This window comes from Panthera onca, chromosome C2 (genome assembly GCF_046562875.1).
Source record: "Panthera onca isolate mPanOnc1 chromosome C2, mPanOnc1 haplotype 2, whole genome shotgun sequence".
Lineage (NCBI taxonomy): Eukaryota > Metazoa > Chordata > Mammalia > Carnivora > Felidae > Panthera > Panthera onca.
The window spans coordinates 80,980,153-81,005,487 of record NC_138347.1 but is presented as its reverse complement, the minus strand read 5'-3'; the positions used below and the strand labels follow the sequence as shown (position 1 = coordinate 81,005,487).

At 41.1% G+C, this 25,335-nt stretch overlaps 1 protein-coding gene across 1 annotated transcript; it reads left to right on the top strand.

Annotated features, from left to right (window-relative positions):
- Positions 1–11,852: 11,852 nt before the first annotated feature.
- FETUB (fetuin B) lies at positions 11,853–24,147 on the top strand. The gene is made up of 7 exons (XM_060639484.3): positions 11,853–12,126; positions 12,463–12,576; positions 14,359–14,446; positions 16,600–16,763; positions 17,514–17,615; positions 21,614–21,697; positions 22,843–24,147. The coding sequence occupies exons 1-7, from the start codon at positions 11,902–11,904 to the stop codon at positions 23,221–23,223; spliced, it is 1,158 nt and encodes a 385-aa protein (XP_060495467.1). The 5' UTR covers positions 11,853–11,901; the 3' UTR covers positions 23,224–24,147.
- The last annotated feature ends 1,188 nt before the right edge of the window (positions 24,148–25,335 follow it).

The window sequence follows — 25,335 nt, the reverse complement described above, 5'->3', positions numbered from 1 at the left end:
TTGCATTTAGTTCTAACTTTTTAAAATTATTTTTATTATATTTTATTAAATAATCTCTATACCCAACGTGGGGCTCAAACTCACAACCCCTAGATCAAGAGTTGCATGTTCCACTAACTGAGCCAGCCAGGCACACCAGCTATAAATTCTTTTTAATCTCCTTTAGTCTAGAACAGATCTTAAGGCTTTCTTTGTGTTTCCCGAATTGTCATTTTGGAAGAGTACAAGCTAGTTGTTCTGTAGAATGCCCTCCAGGTTTGGGTTTACCTAATCTTTGCTCACAATAGATTTAGTTTATGCTTTCCCCTTCCCCCAGGAATACCAGAGAAGGGATGTTGTGTCCTCAGTGTATCACATCAGAAAACATGTGGTATCTACTGGTCCCATTATTGGGGATGTCAATTCTGATCCCTCGGTTAAGGTGATGTCTTCCACGTTTCCCTGCTGTATAGTTATAATTTCCCCTTATAATTAATAAGTAGCTTATTAATTAATAAGTAGTCTGTAGGGAGATACTTTAAGATTGTATGGATAATCTATTCCATGTAAAAATTTTCACTTGATAGTTTAATATACACTGATGGTTCTCCCCTCAGTTCATTATTGCAACAATGGTTACCATGTTGATTTTCCGACCCCATGGTTTCATCTATTTTTAGTCATTGGCATTTTATTGTAAACAAAAGTTGCACCTTTTTCCTTCTTTAGTTAGTACTAGTATGGGATCTCTATTTCATTCTGTAGATTGTAATTCACTACCCTCATCATTTGTTGTACCGCTCAGGTAGTGCCAGATTTCTTGCAAATGCCTTCTTTTCAGAGGCAGTCTGTCATTCTTGAGGGCTTCCTTACTTTTCCACTTTCCCTGGGATCAACCATTACTTTGAGGAGCTTTGCTTGCTCCTAGTGGGGAATACTACTTAGAAAGCAAGACCCGAGCACTGCATGGGCTGAGTGCTCTCGCTTCCAGGACTTCCCAGTGGATGAAGTTGCAAAGAATAGTCATTTCATCGGGTCCAGCTTGCACTCATGCAGTCTACATAAAATTATGAATCTCGGGCCTCCTGGGTGGCTCAGTCAGTTAAGCGTCCAACTTCCGCTCAGGTCATGATCTTGCAGTTTGTGAGTACAAGCCCCACGTCAAGCTCTGTGCTGACTTGAGCCTGGAGCCTGCTTCCGATTCTGTGTCTCCCTCTCTCTCTGCCCCTCCCCACTTGTGCTCTGTCTCTTTCTCTCTCTCAAAAATAAGTAAACATTAAAAAAAATTAATAAAATTATTTTTTAAAAATAATTTTTTAATTATTTTTTAATTTAATTAAAAAATTAAAAATTTGTACTGCTCCCTCTATCACGGATCCAAACTCAGAATGTTCCTTGTCTTTCCCTATTCTTACTCTTCTCCTGGGGGAGAACCCTTGTTGCCAAACAGCAAAACATTTGCTCAATACTGAAACACACAAAATAGTTTCAGGAACTGCTACATCCATTCCCTTAAGAAAAACCAAACCTACTAAGTAAAGTTCAAGATTTGTCTGTGTTTCTTTTTTCTTTACACTAATGATATGTAATTAAAGAATTGTGTTCAAAAGTTACTTGGATTTCTCCACTTTTCCCCTTTCACTGTGTCTGGTATTCATTTGAAACACAGGCGCATGTGTTTCAATTTGTACTTGTTTTTCGATTTTCGTTTTCTGCCCCCAGCTTTATTGAATTAATTTTATTGTTTGGAATAATTAAAACATTAGCATGATTCAAAAAGTCAAACTCTACAAAAAGGAATATTTAGAAAACGGTACTGGCAATTTTGAGTAATTTATTTTTTGCCTCATTATATTTAAAATTCTCTTTTAATTATTACCAGATATGTCTCTCTTCAGTAGGATTTGGTGAACACCCTGGAACACCCCTCCTTCTTGTTCCACTCAACTTTAGCCACCCTATATCCCCTTTCTTTCCAACTTCATCGAGATATAATTGACATATAACCTTATAGTAACGTAAGGTATACAATCTGATGACTTGGTATTTGTGTATATTTAGAAATGATCACCACAATAAGGTTAGTTAGCACATCCATTGCCTCACATACTTACCTGTGGGTTTTTTTGTTTTTTCCTTTTGGTGGGCGGCATTGGGTTGGTGAGAACATTCAAGATCTACTCTCTTGGGGCGCCTGGGTGGCTCAGACAGTTAAGCGGCCAACTTCGGCTCAGGTCATGATCTCTCGGTCCGTGAGTTCGAGCCCTGTGTCGGGCTCTGTGCTGACAGCTCAGAGCCTGGAGCCTGTTTCAGATTCTGTGTCTCCCTCTCTCTGACCCTCCCCTGTTCATGCTCTGTCTCTCCCTGTCTCAAAAATAAATAAAACGTTAAAAAAATTAAAAAAAAAAAAGATCTACTCTCTTAACTTTAAGCACATAATACGGTATCGTTGACTAGAGTCACCATGCTATACATTAGATCCTCAGAATTTATTCATCTTATAACTGGAAGTTCATACTCTTCGATCACCTTTGCTCGTTTTCTCCACCCTCAAACCCATATCCTTTTATTTCTTCATCAGAATCTCCTTAACCTCAACCATTCAAGCCAAATCCAGAAAACAAACAACTGAATCATAGCTGAGCTTCCACTGAAAGAAAATGTGCCAGAGCGGCCACCCCTCCATGAGAATGTGTCCTGTGGTCAAGTTCTGGTTCTGTTAATCTGGCAGGTGTTACCACACATGGGATATCGGAAAGGGCACATGATTTGGGGTGATACAGTCATCAGATAGGGATAGAAAGATCTTCCAACAGAGTCTGAGGATGGAGTGTAAGACCTGCCCCTCAACAGTGCTGGCATGAACCAAGCACTCAGCAGTATCAATGCCCCTTCCCTTCTTTGGTGAGAGTGTGAGTGGTCCTGGTCAGGGTGGAGTCTGCAATCAAGCCATCCATGGGGAGTGAGACCCATGAGAACCAGCACTTCTGGGTAAAGGAAGCCATCTGCAGAGTGGCCACACCCTCCAAGCTGGCTTGTAAAGGTGTTGGTGAGGTAATTTGGGAAGTCCCAGGTCCGAGCAAGGTGCTGGGCAGCTCCTCAGAGAGAAACTGTGCCTAATTAAAGATGAGCCTTCTGCCCCCAGCTCTAATTCTGGAACCAGGGTGTGTGCTTGGCAGTGGAAGCCAGCTAATGAAGGCTGCGGCTCAGCCAAGTGTATGGTTGCCTAGCATTCTGAAGTGACAATGAAGTCTGTTCACAGGATACAAAAGGGTGATCAGAGGGGAGAAACTTGTCAGTGTTGGTCCAGCCTGCTGGGGAGATGCTGGAAAGGCATCCCTCTCCAGTGTAAATTAACCAGTGGGCTTCTGATTTTTACATAAGCTGCTTGTGCGTAGGGTCAGTGTGGGTCAGCCCCTAGATCTCAGTGACTCTGGATCCTTAGGAAAGCCTGTATGTGTGATCTGCTCTGTTGACATGTGCTTGACATCTCTTCATAAACCAGCACTGCTCCCTCCAACCTCATTCACAACCGTGAGTAGGAGATGCGGGTTTGGAGATCCTACCTGTGTTTCCTGAGGGTGCCTTCTTACCTTTTAGAATCTCCTTGGTGAGGAGTGCCTGGGTGGCTCAGTTGGTTAAGCATCTGACTCTTAATTTCAGCTCAGATCGTGATCTCACACTTCATGAGATGGAACGCCAAGTTGGGCTCTGCAGTGTCAGTACAGAGCCTGCTTGGGACTCTCTCTCTCTTCCTCTCTCTCTGCCCACCCCCGGTCTCTCTAAATACATAAATAAATAAACTTAAAAAAAAATCTCTTTGTGAGGTGTTGAAGGAAAACTGTATGCCAGGCACTTTATTTGTGTGTTGGAACCCACCTGATCCTCTACACCCCTCCTGTGGATTAACTGTGTCCTCAATTTATCAGTGAGGAGGTTGAGATTCAGAGAGGGGGAGGAACCCCTCTTTGGCCACACATCTGATGAATGGTAGAGCTGGGATTCCAACCCAGGCTTGTTTGGGCCCAGATGTCCTCTTGGCTACAACACCATAGGGGTTCTTAGAAGACATCTCACTCATGACACTGTAAGGCAGATTTGCCCTAAGAATATTTTTGATACTGGGAAACGTACCCCAAACATTCTGAATTTTTTTCAAACATTACCTAAATATGATTGATAAAAGTAAGGGAGAGGAAGATGCTCCCGATGTAGGGTTCTTTGGGAGCTGGACTGCTAAAAGGTAGCTCGAGGCTATTGGGTGGGGTGGTGGGGCAAATACCATTCAGTCTATGGAGGAGACGGCTGGAAAGACAAGGAAGACAAACTATGTAACTCACATTTTATTTTTATTTATTTTTTCAATATATGAAGTTTATTGTCAAATTGGTTTCCATACAACACCCAGTGCTCGTCCCAAAAGGTGCCCTCCTCAGTACCCATCACCCACCCTCCCCTCCCTCCCACCCCCCATCAACCCTCAGTTTGTTCTCAGTTTTTAAGAGTCTCTTATGCTTTGGCTGTCTTCCACTCTAACCTCTTTTTTTTTTTTTCCCTTCCCCTCCCCCATGGGTTTCTGTTAAGTTTCTCAGGATCCACATAAGTGTGAAACCATATGGTATCTGTCTTTCTCTGTATGGCTTATTGTGGTTTATATACACAATGGAGTACTACGTGGCAATGTAACTCACATTTTAAAATTTTTACTGATTCCTGCTCCCACTTCCTGGGGCTCCCTTCATGCCTTGTCTATCAGGAGTACTTTTCTTCATTCTTCCCGCCCCAGACAGAATGTTACCTCCTCCGGGAAGCCTTTCTTGACTTCCCCAGCAGAGCTAGTCTCTCCCCCTGTTGCTTTCCTAGTATCCACTCAAGAGGGCTTTCCTTTCTGAAGCCATATTGGCTAGATGCAAACCCTAACCGCAAGGCTTTGGGCAACCCACTACATCTCTCTCTTCCTCAGTTTTCCTTGTCTGAATAATGAGAATAATAATAGCACCTACCGCCCTGGGTTGGTCGTGGACTTTAAGTGACAGAAGGAATGCACACTGTTTAGCACAGGGCTGGGCACATACCGAGAACTCATTAGTGTCATCTGTTATTTATAATGCTGGGCGTTGGCAGGATACGGAATATGCTGGAAGGATATTCCAGGCCCTCTCAAGCCAAGACTTGGTACCTGTCTAACTCCCCAGAGACCCAATCCCATGCACCACGCCTCTCCCAGCTCTGCAGCAAATAATGTCCTGCCTGTCTGACTGCTTCCTGCTCCAGAACAACAATCCTGAATCACACCTGTGTTGGGAGGCGGGCGGATGAGGAGGAGTCCTGGTACCGGCCCCTCCTGGCTCAAGGCAAAACAGCCCTGTTTCCTCTAACCCGACTCACCTGTTTCTCCTACCCTAGCCTACTTGCTGGTGACTCTGTTCAGGTGGATCTGGAAAAGGCGGCCAGCAGAGTCGAGTGGGATCCGCACTGAATGAGACAAGGTGGGGACACAAGGAACTTCATGGCACTGCGAGCAGACGTTGTCCCCTGGCGCCCTATGTGCCAGTGCTTGACAGACACCTTGCTCACACTTCCCTGTCCCTTCCCAGTCCCGTCCTGAGGACAGCCTCAGGAGGTGGATGATCCAGCCGCCTTCCTTTGACAGGGAAGAGCCTGTATGGCCTCATCACGTGGCCACATCGGACCACTGGGCACCTTAAATGAGGTATGCTGCAGTGTGGAACCAAGAGGGAAATTTATCTCCTTGCTCACTGTTGTATTCATTTCAGATTCAAATGATAACGTCTGGACCACATTGGGTGAAGCAAAATATTAACATTAATTTTATCGGTTTCTTTTTACTTTTTAAACATGGCCATTAGAAAATTTAAACTGCCATGTGTGAGTGGGGTTGTGTCTGCGGAGAAGCACTGGATTAGGCGATTGCCCTAAACCAGAGCCGAGATGCAGAGCCAGGCCGAAGGTATGCTCAGCCTTGCCTTTCACTCTTAAGCTGCAACCAAACTTCTCCGCTGACACTAAACTCGTCCCCACACGCGATGGGGACCAAACACAAATATACCTGGGCGGGGGGGGGGGGGGGGGGGGTGCTCCTGGGGACACCAAACACGTTCCCTTCTTTCTCCAAGTGGGTGCAACGTTGTGTGCGCGTGCGCACGTGTGCACTGGGCGTGGGGCTGTTTCGCGGAGAAAGGAACTAAATGCTACGCGCACGCAGTGTCTGCGTGTCCCGGGCCCTCCACCGTGCAAAAGGCAGAGGTGGAACTGAAGCCCAGGTCTGTCTGACTCCAAAGACTGGCCTCTTCCCCGCTGTAAAATCCTAATCTGAAAGCCTCCCTCCAGTCTTGTTTTTTTTTTTCTCTTGCAACAAAGTACCTCTGATATGTGTATGGGTTTTTCTTAACAGAAAGTTTAAGATGATATTTATGTTTTGCAGTTTCGATCAGTAGTAACTTCCTGAACCCCAAGCAGAAGCTGAAAGAAACAAAGCAAGAGTGCTGACCAGGGTATTACTGACTTTCCAGCCCACCTCCCAATCATTAGCTGTGTTTTCTTTATTGTTTTATGCATGTGCACATAAGTTTATTCTTTTAATTCTTTTAAGTTTTTATTTTAATTCCAGTTAAAATACAGTGTAATATTAGTTTCAGGTGTACAATGTAGTAATTCAACACTCCCATACGTCACCTGTGCTGTCCTTAATCCCCATCACCTATTTCACCTCCCCCATTCTGTCTGGTAACCATCTCTGTAATTAACAGTCTGTTTCTCGGTTTGTCTCTATTTTTTTCTCTTTGCATGTTTGTTTCTTAAATTCCATATATGAGTGTAATCATATGGCATTTGTCTTTCTCTGACTTATTTTGCTTAGCATTATATGCTTTAGCTGTATCCATGTTGTTGCAAATGGCAAGATTCCGTGCTTTTTTAAGGCTAATATTTCACATATATGTATCTGTGTGTGTGTGTGTGTGTGTGTGCCCCACAACTTTTTTATACATTCATCAGTTGATGGACACTTGGGCTATTGTATCTTGGCTATTGTAAATAATGCTACTATATACATAGGTAGGGGTACATGTATTCCTTTGAATTAGTGTTCCCGTATTCTTTGGGTAAATACCCAGTAGTGTGATTGCTGAATCACAAGGTAGTTCTATTATTAACTTTTTGAGGAACCTCCATACTGTTTTCCACAGTGGCTGTACCAGTTTGCATTCCCAACAACAGTGCATGAGGGTTTGTTTTTCTCCACATCCTTGCCAACACCTGTTGATTCTTGTGTTGTTGATTTTAGCCATTCTGACAGGTTTGAGGTGATTTTGATTTGCATTACCCTGATGATGGGTGATGTTGAGCATCTTGTCATGTGTCTTGTGGCCACCTGTATATTTTCTTTGGAGAAATGTCTATTCATGTCTTCTGCCCATTTTTTAATTGGATTATTTGTTTTGGGAGTGTTGAGTTTTTTTAAGTTCTTTGTATATTTTGGATACTAAGCCTTTATTGGATATGTCATTTGCAAATATATTCCCCCATTCTGTAAGTTGCCTTTTAGTTTTGTTGATTGTTTCCTTTGCTGTGCAGAAGCTTTTTATTTTGATGAAGTTTCAATAGTTTGTTTTTGCTTTTGTTTCCCTTGCCTCAGGAGACATATCTAAAAAGGAGCTGCTACAGCCGATGTCAAAGAGGTTACTGCCTGTGTTCTCTTCTAGGATTTTTATGGTTTCAAGTCTCACATTTAGTTCTTTAATCCACTTTGAATTTATTTTTGTGTATTGTATAAGACAGTGGCCCAGTTTCATTCTTTTGCAGGTAGCTGTCCAGTTTTCCCAACACCATTTGTTAAAGAGACTGTCCTTTCCCCATTGGTTATTCTTTCCTGCTTTGTTGAAGATTAATTGACCATATAATTGTGAGTTTATTTCTGGGTTTTCCATTCTGTTCCATTGATCTCTGTATATTTTATGCCAGTACCATACTATTTCGATTACTACAGTTTTGTACTATAACTTGAAGTCCAGAATTGTGTTGCCTCCAGCTTTGCTTTTCTTTTTCAAGGTTGTTTTGGCTATGTAGGGTCTTTTGTGGTTCTGTATGAATTTTAGGATTCTTTGTTATAGCTCTGTGAAGAATGCTTTTGGTATTTTCATTGGAATTGCATGAAATGTGTAGATTGCTTTGGGTGCTATAGCCATTTTAACAATATTTGTTCTTCCAACCCCCTGAGCATGAAATGTCTTTCCATTTTTCTGCGTCTTCTTCAGTTTCTTTCATCAATGCTTATAGTTTTCAGAGTATAGGTCTTTCAGCTCTTTGGTTAGGTTTATTCCTAGGTATCTTATTATTTTTGGTGCAACTGTAAATAAGATTGTTTTCTTAATTTCTCTTTCTACTGCTTCATTATTGGTATAGAAATGCAGCAGATTTCTGTACATTGATTTTGTATCCTGCAACTGTACTGAATTTAACAGTTCTAGCAGTTTTTTGGTCTTTTGGGGTTTTCTACATAGAGTATCATGTCATCTGCAAATAGTGAAAGTTTTACCTCTTCCTTACTGATTTGGATTCCTTTTATTTCTTTTTGTTGTCTGATTGCTGTGGCTGGGACTTCCAGTATTATGTTGAATAAAAGTGGTGAGAGTAGACATCCTTGTCTTGTTCCTGACCTTAGGGAAAGAGTTCTTAGTTTTCCCCATTGAGGATGATGTTAGCTGTGGGTTTTGTTGAAGTATGTTCCCTCGAAACTTACTTTCTTAAGGGTTTTTTTTTTTTTTTTTTTTTTTTTTATCATGAATGGATGTTGTACTTTGTCAAATGCTTTTTCTGGATCTATTGAAATGATCATATGGTTCTTCTCCTTTCCCTTATTAATGTGATGTATCATGTTGATTCATTTGGGAATACTGAACCACTTTTGCAACTTGGGGGAAAAAAATCCCATTTGATTGTGATGAATGATTTTTTAAAAATATATTGTTGAATTTAGTTTGCTAACATTTTGTTGAGGATTTTTGCATCTATGTTCATCAGGGATATTGGTTGTAGTTCTCTTTTTTTGTAGTGTCTTTATCTGGTTTTTGGTATCAGGGTAATACTGGCCTCATAGAATGAATTTGGAAGATTTCCTTCCTTTTCTATTTTTTGGAATAGTTTGGGAATGGATTTTAACTCTTCCTTAAATATGTGGTAGAATTTGCCTGTGAAGTTGTCTGGTCCTAGACTTCTGTTTGCTGAGTTTTGGTTGTTGATTCAATTTCTTTGCTACTAATCAGTCTGTTCAAATTTTCTATTTCTTCCTATTTCACTTTTTGTAGATTATATGTTTCTAGGAACTTATCTATTTCTTCAAGGTTGTCAAATTTGTTGGCATACAACTCTTCATAAAATTCTCTTATAATTGTTTGCATTTCTCTGATGTTGGTTGTTTCTTCTCACTCTCATCTGTGATTTTATTTCTTTGGGTCCTTTCTCTTTTCTTTTTTATAAGCCTGGCTGGAGGTTTATCAATTTTATTAATTTCTTTCAAAGAACCAGCTCCCAGTTTCATTGATCTCTTCTATTGTTTTCTGTGGTTTTTTTTTTAAATGTTTATTTTAAAAAAATTTTTAAATGTTTATTTTTAAGAGAGAGAGAGAGAGGAGGAGGACAGAGGATCTGAAGTGGGCTCTGTATTGACAGTAGAGAGCCTGATGTGGGGCTCAAACTCACAAACCATGAGATTAGGACCTGAGATGAAGTCTGATACTTAACCGACTGAGCCACCCAGGCGCCCCGAACTGTTCTATTGTTTTTTTCATTTCCACATCATTTATTTCTGCCCTAATTCTTTATTATATATTCCCTTCCTTCTGCTGTCTTTAGGCTTTATTTGCTGTTCCTTTTCTACATCGTTTAGGTGTAAGTTCAGGTTTTTTATTTGAGATTTTTCTTGCTTCTTGATGTAAGCCTGTATTGCTGTATGCTTCCCTTTTAGGACCACTTTTGCTGCATCACAGAGGTTTTGGACCATTGTTGTTTCATTTGTTTCCATCTACTTTTTATTTCTTCTTTTATTTCCTGGTTGACCCACTCATTGTTTAGCAGCATGTTCTTTAACCTCCATGTATTTGTGGTCTTTCCAGATTTTTTCTTGTGGTCGAATTGAAGTTTTATAGTGTTGTGGTCAGAAAATCCTTCTTGATTGTCTCCTTCTGTTTAGATGATCTGTCCATTGATGTAAGTGGGGTATTAAAGTCTTCTGCTATTATTGCATTGTTATTGATTAGTTACTTTCTATTTGTTGTTAGCTGTTTTATATATTTGGGTGCTCCCACGTTACATGCATAAATATTTACAATTATTATATTTTCTTGTTGGGTTATCCCCTTTATTATTATATAGTGTCCTTCTTTGTCTCTTTGTTTTAAAGTCTTTGTTTTAAAGTCTATTTTGTCTGATGTAAGTATTGCCACTCTGGCCTCCTTTTGACACCCATCTGCATGATAGATGTTTCTCCATCCCCTCACTTCGAATCTGCAGGTGTCTTTAGGTCTAAAATAAGTTTCTTGTAGGCAGCTTACAGATGGGTCTGTTTTGTTTTGTTTTTTTTTTTTATATCCATTCTGTCACCCCATGTCTTTTGATTGGAGCATTTAATCCATTTATGCTCAAAGTTATTATTGATAGATATGTATTTGTTGCCATTTTATTACTTGTTCGGTGGTTGTTTCTCTGATCCTTTCTTGTCTTTTTCTCATGTCTTGCTGATTTTCTCTAGTAATATATTTGGATTTCATTCTCTTTATTCTTTGCATGTTTATTAGTGGTTTTTGGTATACGGTTACCATTATTTTGTACATAACCTCTTCTGCAAATAGCAGTCTATATTCAATTGCTGGTCATTCAAGTTTGAACCCCTTCTCTCCTCCTCACGTCTTAGGCATATGTTGTTATAGTTTATATCCTTTTTCTTGTGTGAGTCTCTTGACTGTTTTTTTTTTTTTTTTTTTTAGGAATGTTCATTTTTACTGCTTCCATGTTTCCTATGTTTATACTGTCATTTTTGGTTTCTCCTTTTTACTCAAAGAGTCCCCTTTAATATTTCTTGCAGGGATGGTTTAATGGTCATGAACTCCTTTAGTTTTAGTTTGGGAAATTCTTTATCTCTCCTTCTATTCTGAATGATTACCTATCTCTTCTTAACCACAGTGTGTAACGAGTTTGCTTCCATACAGATCCATATCCAGAGAGGTGGGCTTGAAATATGATGCAAGAACTATTGATGTACCATTCACTTCTTTTTTTTTTCTTTGCTTAAATGCAGTATTTGTTTTAGAAAACTTAAATAAGTTTAAATAGAACACTTTCTAGCCACATCCCAAATTGCTTTAGGAATGTCACTGGTGCTTCATGTAGGTGATGTGATCTAACAAGAATGGTGAATATGGGAGGTCACGAAGGAAATCTGAACTCACTGAGTACCATTGAGATCAAACCCCGGGTTCCATACCGGGGATAACTATTAGTGTAGCCCAGAACATCAGCTGGAGGGCAGGTGCTAGGGGAGAAGGGGGAAGATGACAGTCCACATATTCTGATTCAGGTGGACCCTGGACACAAACCAGAATTCATTCATGACGTCCTACAAGCCTTGACCCAAGTATTTATTATGGCTTCTTAGGAAAAGGTTAGGAAACAAGTTTGTTTACATGACCCATGACTGTGAGGTTGCTCAGGAGTCCAAGGTTAGAAACATTGGTAAATCCCAGGCAAAGTACTGACTCAGGGAAGTCCACACTTAGAATTCAAGGAGATAAAATGGGACACTGTGTTTCAAATCTGATTACCGGTTCAAAGTGTGGTTACAAAGAGAGCACTATAAACAGCCCCATCCCTGTAGCTCTACCCATACTGGGCCTTGTTCCCCACAGAATGGGTCTGCTCTTACCGGTGGTGCTCTGTGCACTGGCTGCATGCTGCGGGGCTAGATCTCCACCCCTGCCGCCCCTCAGATTCTGGCCTCCCATTGCCCGCAGCTGCAATGATTCAGGTATTCTGGAATTGGCAGGCTTTGCCCTGCAGGACATCAACAGGGACCGAAAGGATGGCTACGTGCTGAGCCTCAACCGAGTGAGCGACGTCCGAGAACACAGACAGGCAAGTGACAGTCCCCTGTCCAGGGCATGTGCTTGCACAAGCTGAGGAGAACAACCAGGGAGGGGGGACCCAGGGACACATATTGCCAGGTACTTTCCGAATTGGAAGCCCTGCTAAAAACGCTCCCCTCTCCTCTGCCAGGGTATGCTCCACACCCCTATTGTTATTGTGCTAATAGTTATCGTACTCTGACCCTTCTCTACTGTCCCACGGGTTGTCAAAAATCTTCACAAACATCACAGACTTTGGCTGTACCATAACAGAGACTCTTTGGCCAGTCTTTAGGGGTTTCTGCTTCACGTGGGACACAATGCATTTCTCAACCCCCTCCAACAGGTTAACAGCCTGGGATCTCTGTTCTATTTCACACTGGACGTGTTAGAGACTGACTGCCATGTACTCAGCAGGAAGGCATGGAAGGACTGTGGGGTGAGGACCCTTCATGAATCGGTAAGTGCTCGTGTCCAGGAGCTCTGGAGAAGCTAGGTGTCCTCTGAGCTGAATGAAGATTGCTCGCTATGTGCCACTCTTTAATGTTCTTCATTATAATCTCTTGGGCACAATGCCCATGTCATTATTCCCGCGCTGTAGATCAAAGAGCATCTAATTGAAGCAGTTTCTGTGAGTCCCAGTGGGAGCCATAGCCCCAGAATTGATGTTGCCATCAAATTGTTTCCTACCTCCAAGACCCTCAGACTAGTCTCTGAGCTAGTGTTCAAATTGTGAGAAAAAAGATCAGAGATACAGTGCTGTGGACGTGGATCTAAGGAAGACTGTAGAAGCAATGGAGGGAGAGCTTCTTTGTTGGTTTTATTTTGCTTTTGTTTCAGTGAACACTGATATGAGACATGGGGCTGGGGAGAGGGAGGGTTTACAGTATGAGAGCTCCCAGAGGTGCCATGGAAGGATTTCCTGGATTCCTAGAACCTAAAGGGCCTCAGAATCCATCCTTTCAAAGGTGACTGTTGAAGAGGCTTGAAAATAACATAGCTTTCTTTTGATTCTCAATTATCCTGAGGTTATTTCCATTAACCGATATGAAACTATATTTTGAGGGCAGGACTGTGTTTGGAAGTAAAGTACTTTTCTAATCATTTAACCAAATTTGTCAAATTGCACCTATCTGATTTTGATGAGCAAAGTGTGTGTTTACCCTGTTATGAATTATATTTGTTAAGGTGACACTAGCTGCTGTAATACATGCCCTAAAATGGGTTACCTGGGTGGCTCAGTCGGTTAAACACCTGACTTCAGCTCAGGTTACAATCTCGCAGTTTGTGGGTTCGAGCCCTGCATTCGGGCTCTGTGCTGACCACTCAGAGCCTGGAGCCTGCTTCTGATTCTGTGTCTCCCTCTCTCTCTGCCCCTCTCCCACTCATGCTCTGTCTCTCTCTCAAAAAAATGAATAAACGTTAAAAAAACTTTTTATAATACATACCCTAAAAAGTATATACCGATTCCAACGTGATAGCGGTTTATTTCTCACTCATGTAAAGTTCAAAATAGAAATTCCTGATGAAGAGGACACCCAAGTTCCTTCCACATTGTGGCTCCAGACTCTGCCACCTTCAACTTGTGGTTTCTGTGACTGCCATGGTCATCTGGATAAGGCTATGGAAAGAGAGCATGGTGGGCAGGCCACGCATGGCAGAGCTTCATGGGCCATGTGGAAATTGTTACAGCCACTTCTCACCTTCCTGTGGTTGCAACTCAATTATACACAGTCACACCTAATCTGGAAGGAGGCTGGGAGATGGGGTCCAGCTGTGTCTCAGAAGAAGGTTAAACTGTTTGTTGATTTGCTGGTGATTTCTCACACTCAAAACTGCCAAAATTGATCTTTGTTTTTCATTATTGAAAAATAAAGCATCCAGTCTAATTTGGGGGCTATGTTTTTATTATTATTTATTTATATATATTTTATTTTACTTTTATCTTCAACTTAGTTAACACAGTGTGGTCTTGACTTCAGGAGTAGAACCCAGTGATTCATCTCTTACATATCACACGCAGTGGTCATCCCAAAAAGTGCCCTCCTTAATGTCTGTCACCCATTTAAGCCACCCTCCCCAAACACCGCCTCCAGCAACCCTCAGTTTGTTCTCTGTGTTTAAGAGTCTCTTACTGTTTGCCTTCCTCTCTGTTTTGATCTTATTTTTCCTTCCCTTCTGGGAAATATTTTTAAAAGTCAGTTTTTTCTACGACGTCATAAAATGTGTTTGTCTGTTCCAGGTTTATGGTCAATGCAAAGCATTATTTTACGTTAACAGGCCAGGAAGAGTTCTCTATGTACTTGCTTACAACTGTACTCTTCGCCCAGGTAAGAGAGCCCTCTGAATTTGTTCATTTTAATAAAATATGGAAAAAGAGCATGAAATAGGGCTATGCCTAGAGTATACAGGGTTCTCCCACCCTTACTTCCTATTCATACAAAGGCCACATTCTTCTATCCAGTATTTGCCTCTCCCGTGAAGTCCAACTTGCACTGCTCCTCTTCCCACGATGAATCTTCTTAAATCACCTGCAATCACTTATTAGTGAGGACTGCATTAAACCCTGAATTTTCAGTCTGATGTAAATGGCATAATCTCTATGCAGGTCCCCAGGCTCCCTCTCTAGCTCTCTCTGCTATTATTTCCCTGACCACAACCACTCTGCACTTCTTGTAGCTGGATCCTTCACTATTTTCTGAACACACATTGCACTCTCCAATCTCCACATCTGCCTGTCCCTCCTCCTCCGCGGAGGATGCCCTTGCCTGATACCTTCTGCCCTTAGAACTTACACCCATTCTTTGCGGACCCCTGCCAATGCCACTTATTCTACCATGTTCTCTATTCAAGAAAAGAAAGCTTCTCTCCTGTTCTCATTCCTATAAAACTTGAGCCTAAGCGCTCCTGGAACACAACATACTGCCTTGATTTGAGTCTCCTATCTTACATCACATAGAACAGGTAATCCTTCTTCCTTCCTGCCAAAGCCCTCCCTGGGTTCCTATCAGGTGTAAGGAGTCCATAGTATTGTTGAATAAATGAACTGAGAATGGGGCTGAAACTAATGACATTTCAAATACGCATATGCATTTATTCTGGATCCTTCTTTGGAAAGCAAGCATCCAAGGTATGGGAAAATAGGATATGGCTACTTGTCAAACCACTATGCGCCTGTGACTCCCCGGGTGGGTCTTGTTCAAATGCAGATTCAGATTCTATAGATCTGGGGTATGGCCTGAAAGTCTGCATTTCTAACAAGCTCTAGGAGATAACAATGTTGCTGGTTCCTTTGGGAGATAAGACAACGGAGCAAATAGTTTCTTAGCCATGGTTTAAGCTTCCTGGTTGTGAAGATGAGTCTTACGTAAATAAGAGAACAGCTAACAAGGCAGATGGGAACTGAAAATGGAAGTCATAGGTGCCAGAGGTATGGGAGGTCAGGAAGTGACACATGGGGGTGGTGCCAGGAGCAACAAACTGAGGAAACTGCCTCACAATATGCCCAGATGCATGCAAATGAACACGCAATTGATCAAAACAATGCGTTTGCTCTACAAAAATAACTCCCAGAAAAGTTCTCTTACCTGACATTCATATGAGTTTTGCCACCTCCAGGTCCTCCCAATCAGAAATTCTGGCTACACCTTTAGCCTGATTATTCTATCCAGTCCACAGTGATTTGACCAATATTTGTTTGTGGCTCATTTGTATTTTTTAAAAATTTTTTAATGTTCTTATTTATTTTTGAGAGAGACAGACAGAGCATGAGTGGGGAAGGGGCAGAGAGAGAGGGAGACACAGAATCCAAAGCAGATCCCAGGCTCTGAGCTGTTAGCACAGACCCCGACATGGGGCTTGAACTCACAGACTGTGAGACCATGACCTGAGCTGAAGCCGGACGCTTAACTGACTGAGCCACCCAGACTTCCCATCACTTGTATTTTCTCATCTGGGAAGGTGTGCTTCTACCTTCCATATGTCATTCACTCATCCGTTCATTCAACAAGCATTTCGTAATAAGCACTTACAATGCAATAGACCTTGTGTTAGGTGTTGGGGACTTAAAGGTGGATTAGACGTGACAGTGATGAAATCCTAACATTTTAAGACACTCAGTCTGCCTGACAGAGGCAACGATGGTGGAAGATACTAAACTAACTGGGAAAAAGGTTTTACATCAAAATAAACACATATATTATGTATTTTTGAGCAAAATTCCTAGGGTAAAAACCTTTGAGGTGAAAAAAAATCTTGCTTTAATTTTTGTGAATAATGAAAGTAATACACACTCATGGCAGAAAACCCACAGTTGACAGCTTTCTTTCCAGATAATGCCTTTTCTAGTCCATCCTTGTCAAAACGATTATCTTTTTTTTTTTTTTTTTTTTTTTCAATCTCTGTCTCTTGCGGTCGTACGATTTGTGGGATTAAAACTCACTAAGAAATTTTATTTTTCAACTTCTCTCTGTGGCGTCAACAGTTTCTCGAAGAAGTATTCACATGACGTGCCCTGACTGCCCCAGCCCCTTTAAGTTGTCAAATCCCAAGGTTCTGGAAACTGCTGCCGAGTCCCTTGCAAAATACAACAAAGAGAGCGCGTCAAAGCAATACTCTCTCTTCCAAGTCACGCGGGCTTCTGGCCAGGTGAGGTTGAAGAGCTGTTATGCCAGCAATGTGTCTCATAACACTTGCTGTCCATGCTTAAGCTGAGACATGGATATCAAGGCACTCCTTTTAGTTCGCACTGGAAAGCCTTTTCTTCATTCTCTACCTCAGTAGGCCTGATGCACAATTCAATCATGTGTCAGTTTCTGAAACTGCCATGGGATTTCCACCAGAGTCGTGGGACTGCATGTCACCTCATTTGCCTTAAGGCTAGAAGGGAAATGGATTCCTAGTCTCCTTGGCAATTCTACGTAGGCTCACTATTGGCTGCTACGTGCGCATATTTGATTGACTGCTACGTGCGCGTATTTGATTGACCACGGACCGTTTAGCAAGTCAGTTTGTGCTGCATCTTAAGGCCCGGAGTGGATTATGAGCTCCACAGAGTAGGGAAAATGGCGGCTCATTTGTATTTGGATCATGTTGAATGAATTATATAGACAAAAAACTAAAAACAAATCTCCAGTGAGGAAAAATAAGCTCACCTAAGGGAAGGTTTTTAGAGCCCTTTCAAATCCTTAAGAAGGGAAGAAAGTATGTTATGTTCTTTAAGGAACAAAATCGCAGTACTTGCTTTGATCTTGATGGGGATACAGGGTCAACAGGAGGCCTGTGTTGACAATGACGCTGAGGATGTACAGTTCCCATAAATAAAATGCTGCCAAACCCAAACTATTTCTCCATGTGGTAAGATTTGATTTTTATTTCCCAACTCTTGTCTCATACCAGTGGGTGTTTGGCTTTGCCTTCTTTGTGGAGTACTTAATCAAAGAGTCACCGTGTACCAAACAGGAGGCCAGCAGCTGTGCACTTCAGCCCCCTGACTCTGTGGTAAGTATTCCTGAACATCTTCAGAAATGATTTAGGATTTGCATTCACAAGTCATCTCTATATGTACTTATTGAGCATAAATTATTGCATGAGGTGTTACAATGCATAAGATGCTTTTCTTCCCCTCAAGGAACAATTGATAATGCTGTTTAATTCTTCTTATATGTTGCTGAATTCAGTTTACCAGTGTTTCTTACAGGATTATCATAATCATAAGAGACATTAATTTATAGTTTTCTTGTATTGTCTCTGCCTGATTTCCTAAGAGTTTAATATTGGCTTCATAGAATGAGTTGGGCAATTTTCCCTCCTCTTTGATTTTATTTTGGAACAGTTTGTGAAGGATTGGTGTTCATTCTTCTTTAAACATTCATTAGAATTCACCAGTGAAGCCATCTGGGCCTGAGCTTTTCTCTGTGAGAACTTCTTGTTTTTGTTTGATTAATAACTCAGTCTCTTTACTTGTTATAGGTCTATTCAGATTTTCTGTTTCTTCTTGAGTAAGTTTTGGTAGTCTGTGTCTTCCTAGGAATTTGTACATTTCCTCTATGTTACTTCCTTTCTCAGCATACAGGACGATGTTCATAGTATTCGCTTCTTATTTCTGAAATATTAGATTTAATATCCCCTATTTAATCCCAATTTTAGTAATTTGAGTCATTTTTTTTCTTGGTCAGTCTAGCTAAAGTTTTGTCAATTTCGTTTATCTTTTCAAAGAATCAACTTTCAGTTTCAGTTTTTGGTTTTTTTTAATCATCTAGTTCATTTATTTCCTTCCTGCTCTTTATTATGGCCTTCTTATTGCTTACTTTGGGATTAGTTCTTTTTTTTTTCTAGTTTCTTAAGATGGAAAGTTATGTAAATGATTTGCTATCAATTTTTTTCTTAAAAAATTTTTTTTTCATGTTTATTCATTTTTGAGAGAGAGAGAGAGAGTGAGAGAGAGAGAGAGAGAGAGAACGAACACGAACAGGGGAGGGGCAGAGAGAGAGGGAGACATAGAATTGGAAGCGGGTTCCAGACCCTGAGCTGTTGGCACAGAGTCCGACATGGGGCTTGAACCCACAAACCATGAGATCATGACCTAAGCAGAAGTCGGATGCATAACTGAACCAACCAGGTGTCCCTCATTTTTTTCTTTTTTAAAAATAACATTTACATCTGCAAATTTTCTTCTACACAATGTTTTAGCTGCATCTAAGTTGCGTATGTTTTGTTTTGGTTTCCATTCATCTTAAACTATTTTCTAATTTTCTTTGTGATCTCTTCTTTGACCAATTGGTTATATAGGATTATGTTGTCTAATATTTGCAAAACTCCTCAGTTTTTTCTGTTATCTACTTCTAATTTTATTCCATTGTATTTTGAGAATATACTTGATTTGATTTCAATTCTTTTAAGCTTATCGAAGTTTGTTTTATAATTTAACATAAGGTATATCCTGGAAAATGTTCCTTGCACACTTGAGGAGAGTGTATACTTTGTGCTTGTTATTAGGTGGAGCATTCTGTAATGGTTGGTTTATAGTGTTTTTCAAGTCTTCTATTTCCTCGTTGATGGTCTGCATAGTTGTTCTATCCATTATTGAAAGTGAGGTTTCCAGCCATTATTGTTGACTTTCTTTATCTCCCTCAAATTCTGTCAGTTTTTGCTTATGTTCTTTGGGGCTTTGTTGTTAGGTACATAAATATTTATAGTTGTTGTGTCTTCCTAATAAATTGAACTTTTTAGCATTATAAAGTGTTTTTCTTTGTCTCTACTAACAATTTTTGTCTTAAAATCAATTTTGTCTGATATTTGTATAGCCATCCCAGCTCTCTTTTGGTTATTGTTCGCATTATTTTTATTTTTTTCCATCTTTTAACTTTCAACCTATGTGTGTCTTTGAATCTAAAGTGTATGTCTCAAAAGCCTCGTGTAATCAGCCAGGTGAATTTTCTCAAGGAATAATTGGGAAAACATCTTCATCCTATTCTGTAGGGTCTGTCTTTCTCACTTGTCAATAACATCTGGGGCAGATCGCATAATTTTCTGTTCATTTTCTGTAATAAGAACACTTTCACTTAGGTAATTGAGATTCACTCTGGGGTATGAATAAAATCTGTTCAATCAGTTCTGAACTAAAACTTCTATCTTCTACCCAATGCAAAGCTTTTTTTCTCTCTCTGTAGCTTCAGCCTGACTTAGAGCTTAGGACCTGATGTGAGAAAGGGGTCAGGTCTATTCTCTCAACTTTTCTTCCCCTTTCATAATCTTTTGTTTAATTCTGGCTCATCCAACTTCCAAGAAGAATGAGAGACAATAAGAGAACAAAGTACAAAGTCTTTTTTATATAGCTGAAGTTGTAGTTTTCTCTTGATCTCCATAAAGCAAGTTCCAGACCTGCTTCTCTCAGGCGATACAGGTGTGGGTTTGTACAGAGGTCCTTTCTTGGCAGGATGATGTATTCTCTAGCTGACCCCTTGGAACCACCCCTTCTCAGATTCAGCCCCCACAGGTTTTTACTATTAAATGCCCCTTCTCTGGAAGATTGTCCCTTGAGTAGGTACTTTCAAAAGAGCCCTACCTATGACATTTGCTTAGCCCATGGAACCCTCACACATTTTTACTGTTCCAAACAGTGTGAACATCCTTCTCTTTTCTCTCTGTCTCCTTACCCTACCATAGTAGGATCTTGCTTTAGCCAAGATCCTGCCTTCAGAATGCTCTGAGAGAGAAGCAGATACCAATATTCATAGCCCATATGTCCCCAAACTCTAGGGTTCACAGGTTAAGCATGCCCACAAACTCCCTCTTAGTGGTCCACTCTAGTTAGAGCACCAGGTATGACTATGAATTAGAGTAACTCAGCAAATCTTAGAGTGGGAGTGACCAGGCTCTGCTTGGTACAGGTAACTGCAGTCTCTCCAGAAGGTTCTCATAGAGCCCATCCCCTATATGGTTTGGTGATGAATTGGAGAAGGAAGAAGCTGAAGTACCATTCTCCAAGGACTTCCTACATTAATAAATTTTCCCATCTTAAGGAATTTCAAATCTTCTCTTTGCGTATTCTGGAAATGAGTGATAGAGTAATATTCAGGCAAGCCATTTAGACACATTTTAGTAAATTCCATGTGAATATTCTTAAAAGTTCTTTAGAAATCGAGGCAACATTTTATTAAAATATTCTATTTGTGCTCGAATATATGTACACTGTATGACTCTAAAATTCCTCTTCTAGGAATTTACCCAAAGGGAGTAACTAAGAATTTGTTAAGTAATGCAGAGGAATATTAGGTAGCGATTATAAAGAAAATCACAGAAGACTATTCAGTGCCATGAAAGGATTTTCACAATATATTATTAAATGACAAAAGAGAGTTATAAAATAAAATATGTAACATAATCCTGTTTATCTAGAAGAAAATATGTATGCAAAGGAAAAAAGGTCAGAAGAAACCAAATCATTGTAGGAAACAGTTAACTTCCATGCAGTCACAGGTCCTTTAATTTTCTTTTTGTTTATCCATATTCTAAATAACTATTATTACATTTATATTAAGGAAATGAAATTATTTTATTTCTAAATTTTAAAAAAGTCAAAGGAACTAAGAGGAAGTTTGTGTGAGAAGAGAAAACTCGGGTGGAACATACATAAAAGGCTACCGTTACGTGAGAGATGAAAACAGGTTTTCAAAATGACTCAAGGGTAGAAGTAAGGCCAAGAGGTAGATGTTCTATAGACACAGATTTCTGCTCAATACAAAGAATTTTCTAATTGGGTTTGTTCCTCAAGAAATCCTTAGTTTCACATCACTGGAGGCGATTTAGCCTAGTTTGGGTGATTATTTGGTAAAAATGATCTAGTGAGAACTGGCTCAGAGTCTGCCCATAACATGATAAGAACATAAAACTGTTGATTGCCTGTGTGTCTACACAATCAGAAAGCTAATGGATTTCTATTTATAGTCATTGATAATCATAATACTCACAGGACATTGTGTTTTCTCTGTCTTTAGCCTGTTGGTCTTTGCAAAGGTACACTGACTGAAAGAGAATTACAAAAGTTTGTCTCCGTGACTTGTGACTTCTTTGAACCACAGGTATTTTTCAGTCTAATTGTTTGTCTTCCTGTGAAGAGAGCAGATCATCTAAATCCTATGGGCCCCTACCCCACCCTCTCCTTTTCATTTCCTAAAATCTGTGATCACCACTGTATTCAGGCTGCCCCAAGGCCACACCCTGAGGGTGGCTAAAGACCTATCACACTATTTTTTTTAGTCACAAAGAGGTCCTATACAATAAGTAAGACTCCTTCAGAAACAGGAACATCCCAGCTCAGATGGCTCAGGCTTCTGAACACTGAAATCCAGTGGATTTCTGACACTGAAATCCAGTGTCCTGAAGAGCCTTACCCTGAACTGCAGGTAGAAGTTGTTTCACTGGAAATATCCAGTCCCTTTCCAAAAGTATTTATTGAGTGTTTACTATAAGGCAGCCAGCTGTAGTTGAGAGGATGATTGACACAGGACACCTGGTCCCTGTCCTTTCTGCCACCTGCGAGCTGTGTGACCCTGGGCAAGTTCTTACCTGTCTGAGTCTTGGTTGCCTTGTGTGTAGAATGGGGTTGCAACACCCACCTCATTCAGATCCCTATGGGAAACCCTAAGAGGAATTGGAGGAACGGCCCTGTACATGGCCTGGCAATGAATAAGCAATCAATAGGATGGCTGGGGCTGTACTTACTACTGAGAGCAGAGTGGTGGCTCACCAGGGACTTGGAAGAGACCATTTAACCTCCCTGAACCACTGTTCAGCTCTGAATTTGTGAGGCTTGCAGTCAAGCTTCTGTTATCTGGTTTTGCTTTTTAATCCTGAAGTTCATCCCTCTAGCTGGTCTCCCTTTGTTTTTGTTTTTCTTAATTTTTTATTTTATTTTAGAGAGCTGTGGGGAGTAGGTGAGGGAGGGGCCAAGGGAGAGAGAGAGACAGAGACAGAGAAAGAGAATTTCAAGCAGGCTCCACTCTCAGCACAGAGCCCAATGCAGGGCTGATTCCATGACCCTGGGATCATGACCTGAGCTGAAATCAAGAGTTTGACACTCAACCAACTGAGCCACCCAGTACCCCTAGCCAGCATCTCTTTGAAACGTTCCATCAGAAAGTCCCAGAACAGCTTAGTTCCGTACCAGGTATGGCAGGAGGTTTTCCAGGGAATGTTCCCTTATTTGAAAATGTTCTTATTTCAGGTTCCCGCCCCTGGAGGAGAAAACCCTGCAGCTAACCAGGGACCTGCAGACCTCCCCACAGTGGAAGAGTCCCAGCAGAAAATCATAGCCCCTACTAACTCGCCCTCCAAAGCCGTGCCTAAAGGATCTGTCCAGTACCTCCCCGACTTGGATGATGAGAAGAAGCCTGAGGATACTCAGGAAAACAGCCCTGTTGAGGCCTTCCCTGTGCAGTTGGAGCTCACCACAGATCCCCTGGGAGAAAGTCTGGATGTTTCCTTCCTCTTCTTGGGCCCTGAGGAGAAGAAGGTGGTTGTCCTGCCATTCCCCAAGAAGGAACAACGCTCTGCTGAGTGCCCAGGACCAGCCCAGCAGGCCAACCCTCTTGTTCTCCCACCTTGAGAACCACGTAGAGTTCTCATGCCTCAGGTGAAGGCATGGTCCCCTGTAGGAGAAGTCAGATGTACAGAGTGACCCATAAAGTATATCTTTTTGACTCTTCTCGGTTTCATAATGTTATCTGGAAGTGGAAATTATGAGGCTACACTCTACTTGTACACTGGGCTGCATCCCTTCTGAACCATCCAAGGCCTCATATCATGTTCAGATGCCACTGTGCCTCTCATGTCTTCAGCCTCTCCTTCTGCAATCTTACTGACTTTTACCTAAATCTCTGATACAGGGCCTGCTATACTTAGGTATGCCCTCTTCCATCTGGGCAAGAGCACACTGATTCTTTTGATCAAAATGAGATAAAAATTGAAGGGTATCAAGAAACTGGGATTCATCAGAGTTTCATTCTCCCTTTATTCCATAATTATTTCAGCAGCAAGTATTGGTCAGATATTGTCTGCATAGCCTTCGGCCTGAGGGTGGAATCTTGTTTCTTTCTTACCTGTTTGAAGTCTCCACTCCCCAGAACTTGATAGACTCACTTACCTTCACTGTTGGAATACAGAGTCTGTGGCCTATGGCTGAGCCTGGAGGGAAGCAAACACTGCTCCAAAGATGGGAAGCTTTCTGATTCCATTAATAGTTTTGCTCAGAGTGGAAATCAAGAGCCCAACAACATTCATTCTCAATTTTTTTACTTAAGAAATAATACATGTAGGGTAGGGGTGCCTGGGTGGTTCAGTCGGTTAAGCGTCCAACTTTTGACTTCAGCTCAGGTCATGATCTCACAGTTGATGAGATCAAGTCTTGCATCAGTTTCTGCACCGACAGCACCAAGCCTGCTTGGGATTCTCTCTCTCCCTCTCTGTCTGCCCCTCCCCAGCTCATTCTCTCTCTCTCAAAATAAATAAACTTAAAAATATGTATATAAAATATACACATATATGTATATTATGTGTGTATATACGTTTACACAAATATATGTAACACCTGCATATACATATACACACATATCTTTTGAAGTTTGACAGGCGTTAATGGGTTGAATTGTTTCCCCAGCATTCACATACTGAAGTCCTAACCCCCAGTACCTCAGAACGTGATTATATTTGGATATAGATCTTTAAAAAGGTAACTTTGTTAAAATGAAATCATTAGGGCGGGCCCCAGTCCAACATGACAGGTATCCTTGTAGGAAGAGATCAGGACACAGATGAGCATACAAGCAAAACCATGTGGGGACACAGAGAAAATGTGACCAAGGAGAGCTAGGCCTCAGAAGAGACTAACCTTGACCTTGGACTTCTAGGCTCCAGGATTGTGAGAAGATCAATTTCTGTCATTTAAACCACTCAGTTTACGGTACTTTTTTATGGAAGCTCTAGCAAAGCTAACACAACAAAGAATTTGCAGAGTAACAGTTGTCTTCCATCCCGGCAGGTGTTTCTTGGAGAGTCACCTCTGTGCCTTGACAGCATTTGTTTAAGAGCAGTAGACAATATTCACATGCTGTTACTCTTAGCTGCATCCTTTAGGAAGGAAAAACGATTAAATAGAGGCATCATTTGGAGTCTTAGACCCTGTCTCAATCAGGGTCTAGCAAGAAATACAATGTATCACCAGCATTGGATAACTCTTTAAGGTTCAGTGAAGGTGGGGGGAAAGGATGTCCGCTGCTTTCGTGAGCATGCCTTAATCTCAGCAAAACTACTGTAGGAAAAGCTTATCCTCATTGTGGGGGCCTTTCCACGTCCTGCCTTTCCCTCCACTAGCATTTAGCTCCCTGAGGGCACTCCATACTGGGGGTGGCCAGTACAGCAAGAATAGAAGCCTTAATGAAGGAGCTCGGCTCATTGAAACATACGTTTTTGTGTTCATCGATAGACTTCCCCCAGCCCCACCACAGGTTAGAGCCCCTTAGTAACACGTTGGCCAGATTCCAGACTATTTCTGTCATTCTACATTTCATTGAAGAGGTCCTGTTTCGGTATTCAAAAGCTAGGGTCGCTAACATTAAAAGTTCAATGTCAAGCGTAACTCACAACGGGTTTTTAGTATCTTGCTGAACCAACCTGGGACTCTGGGAAGTGAGGCCTTGCTTTTCACATACCCTCTCCCTTC

Coding starts and splice junctions, on each gene's coding strand:
- FETUB (XM_060639484.3), top strand. CDS start 11,902: ATGGGTCTGCTCTTACCGGTGGTGCTCTGTGCACTGGCTGCATGCTGC. Junction 12,127..12,462: donor ACGTCCGAGAACACAGACAG/GCAAGTGACAGT, acceptor CCCCTCCAACAG/GTTAACAGCCTGGGATCTCT. Junction 21,698..22,842: donor GTGACTTCTTTGAACCACAG/GTATTTTTCAGT, acceptor TTCTTATTTCAG/GTTCCCGCCCCTGGAGGAGA.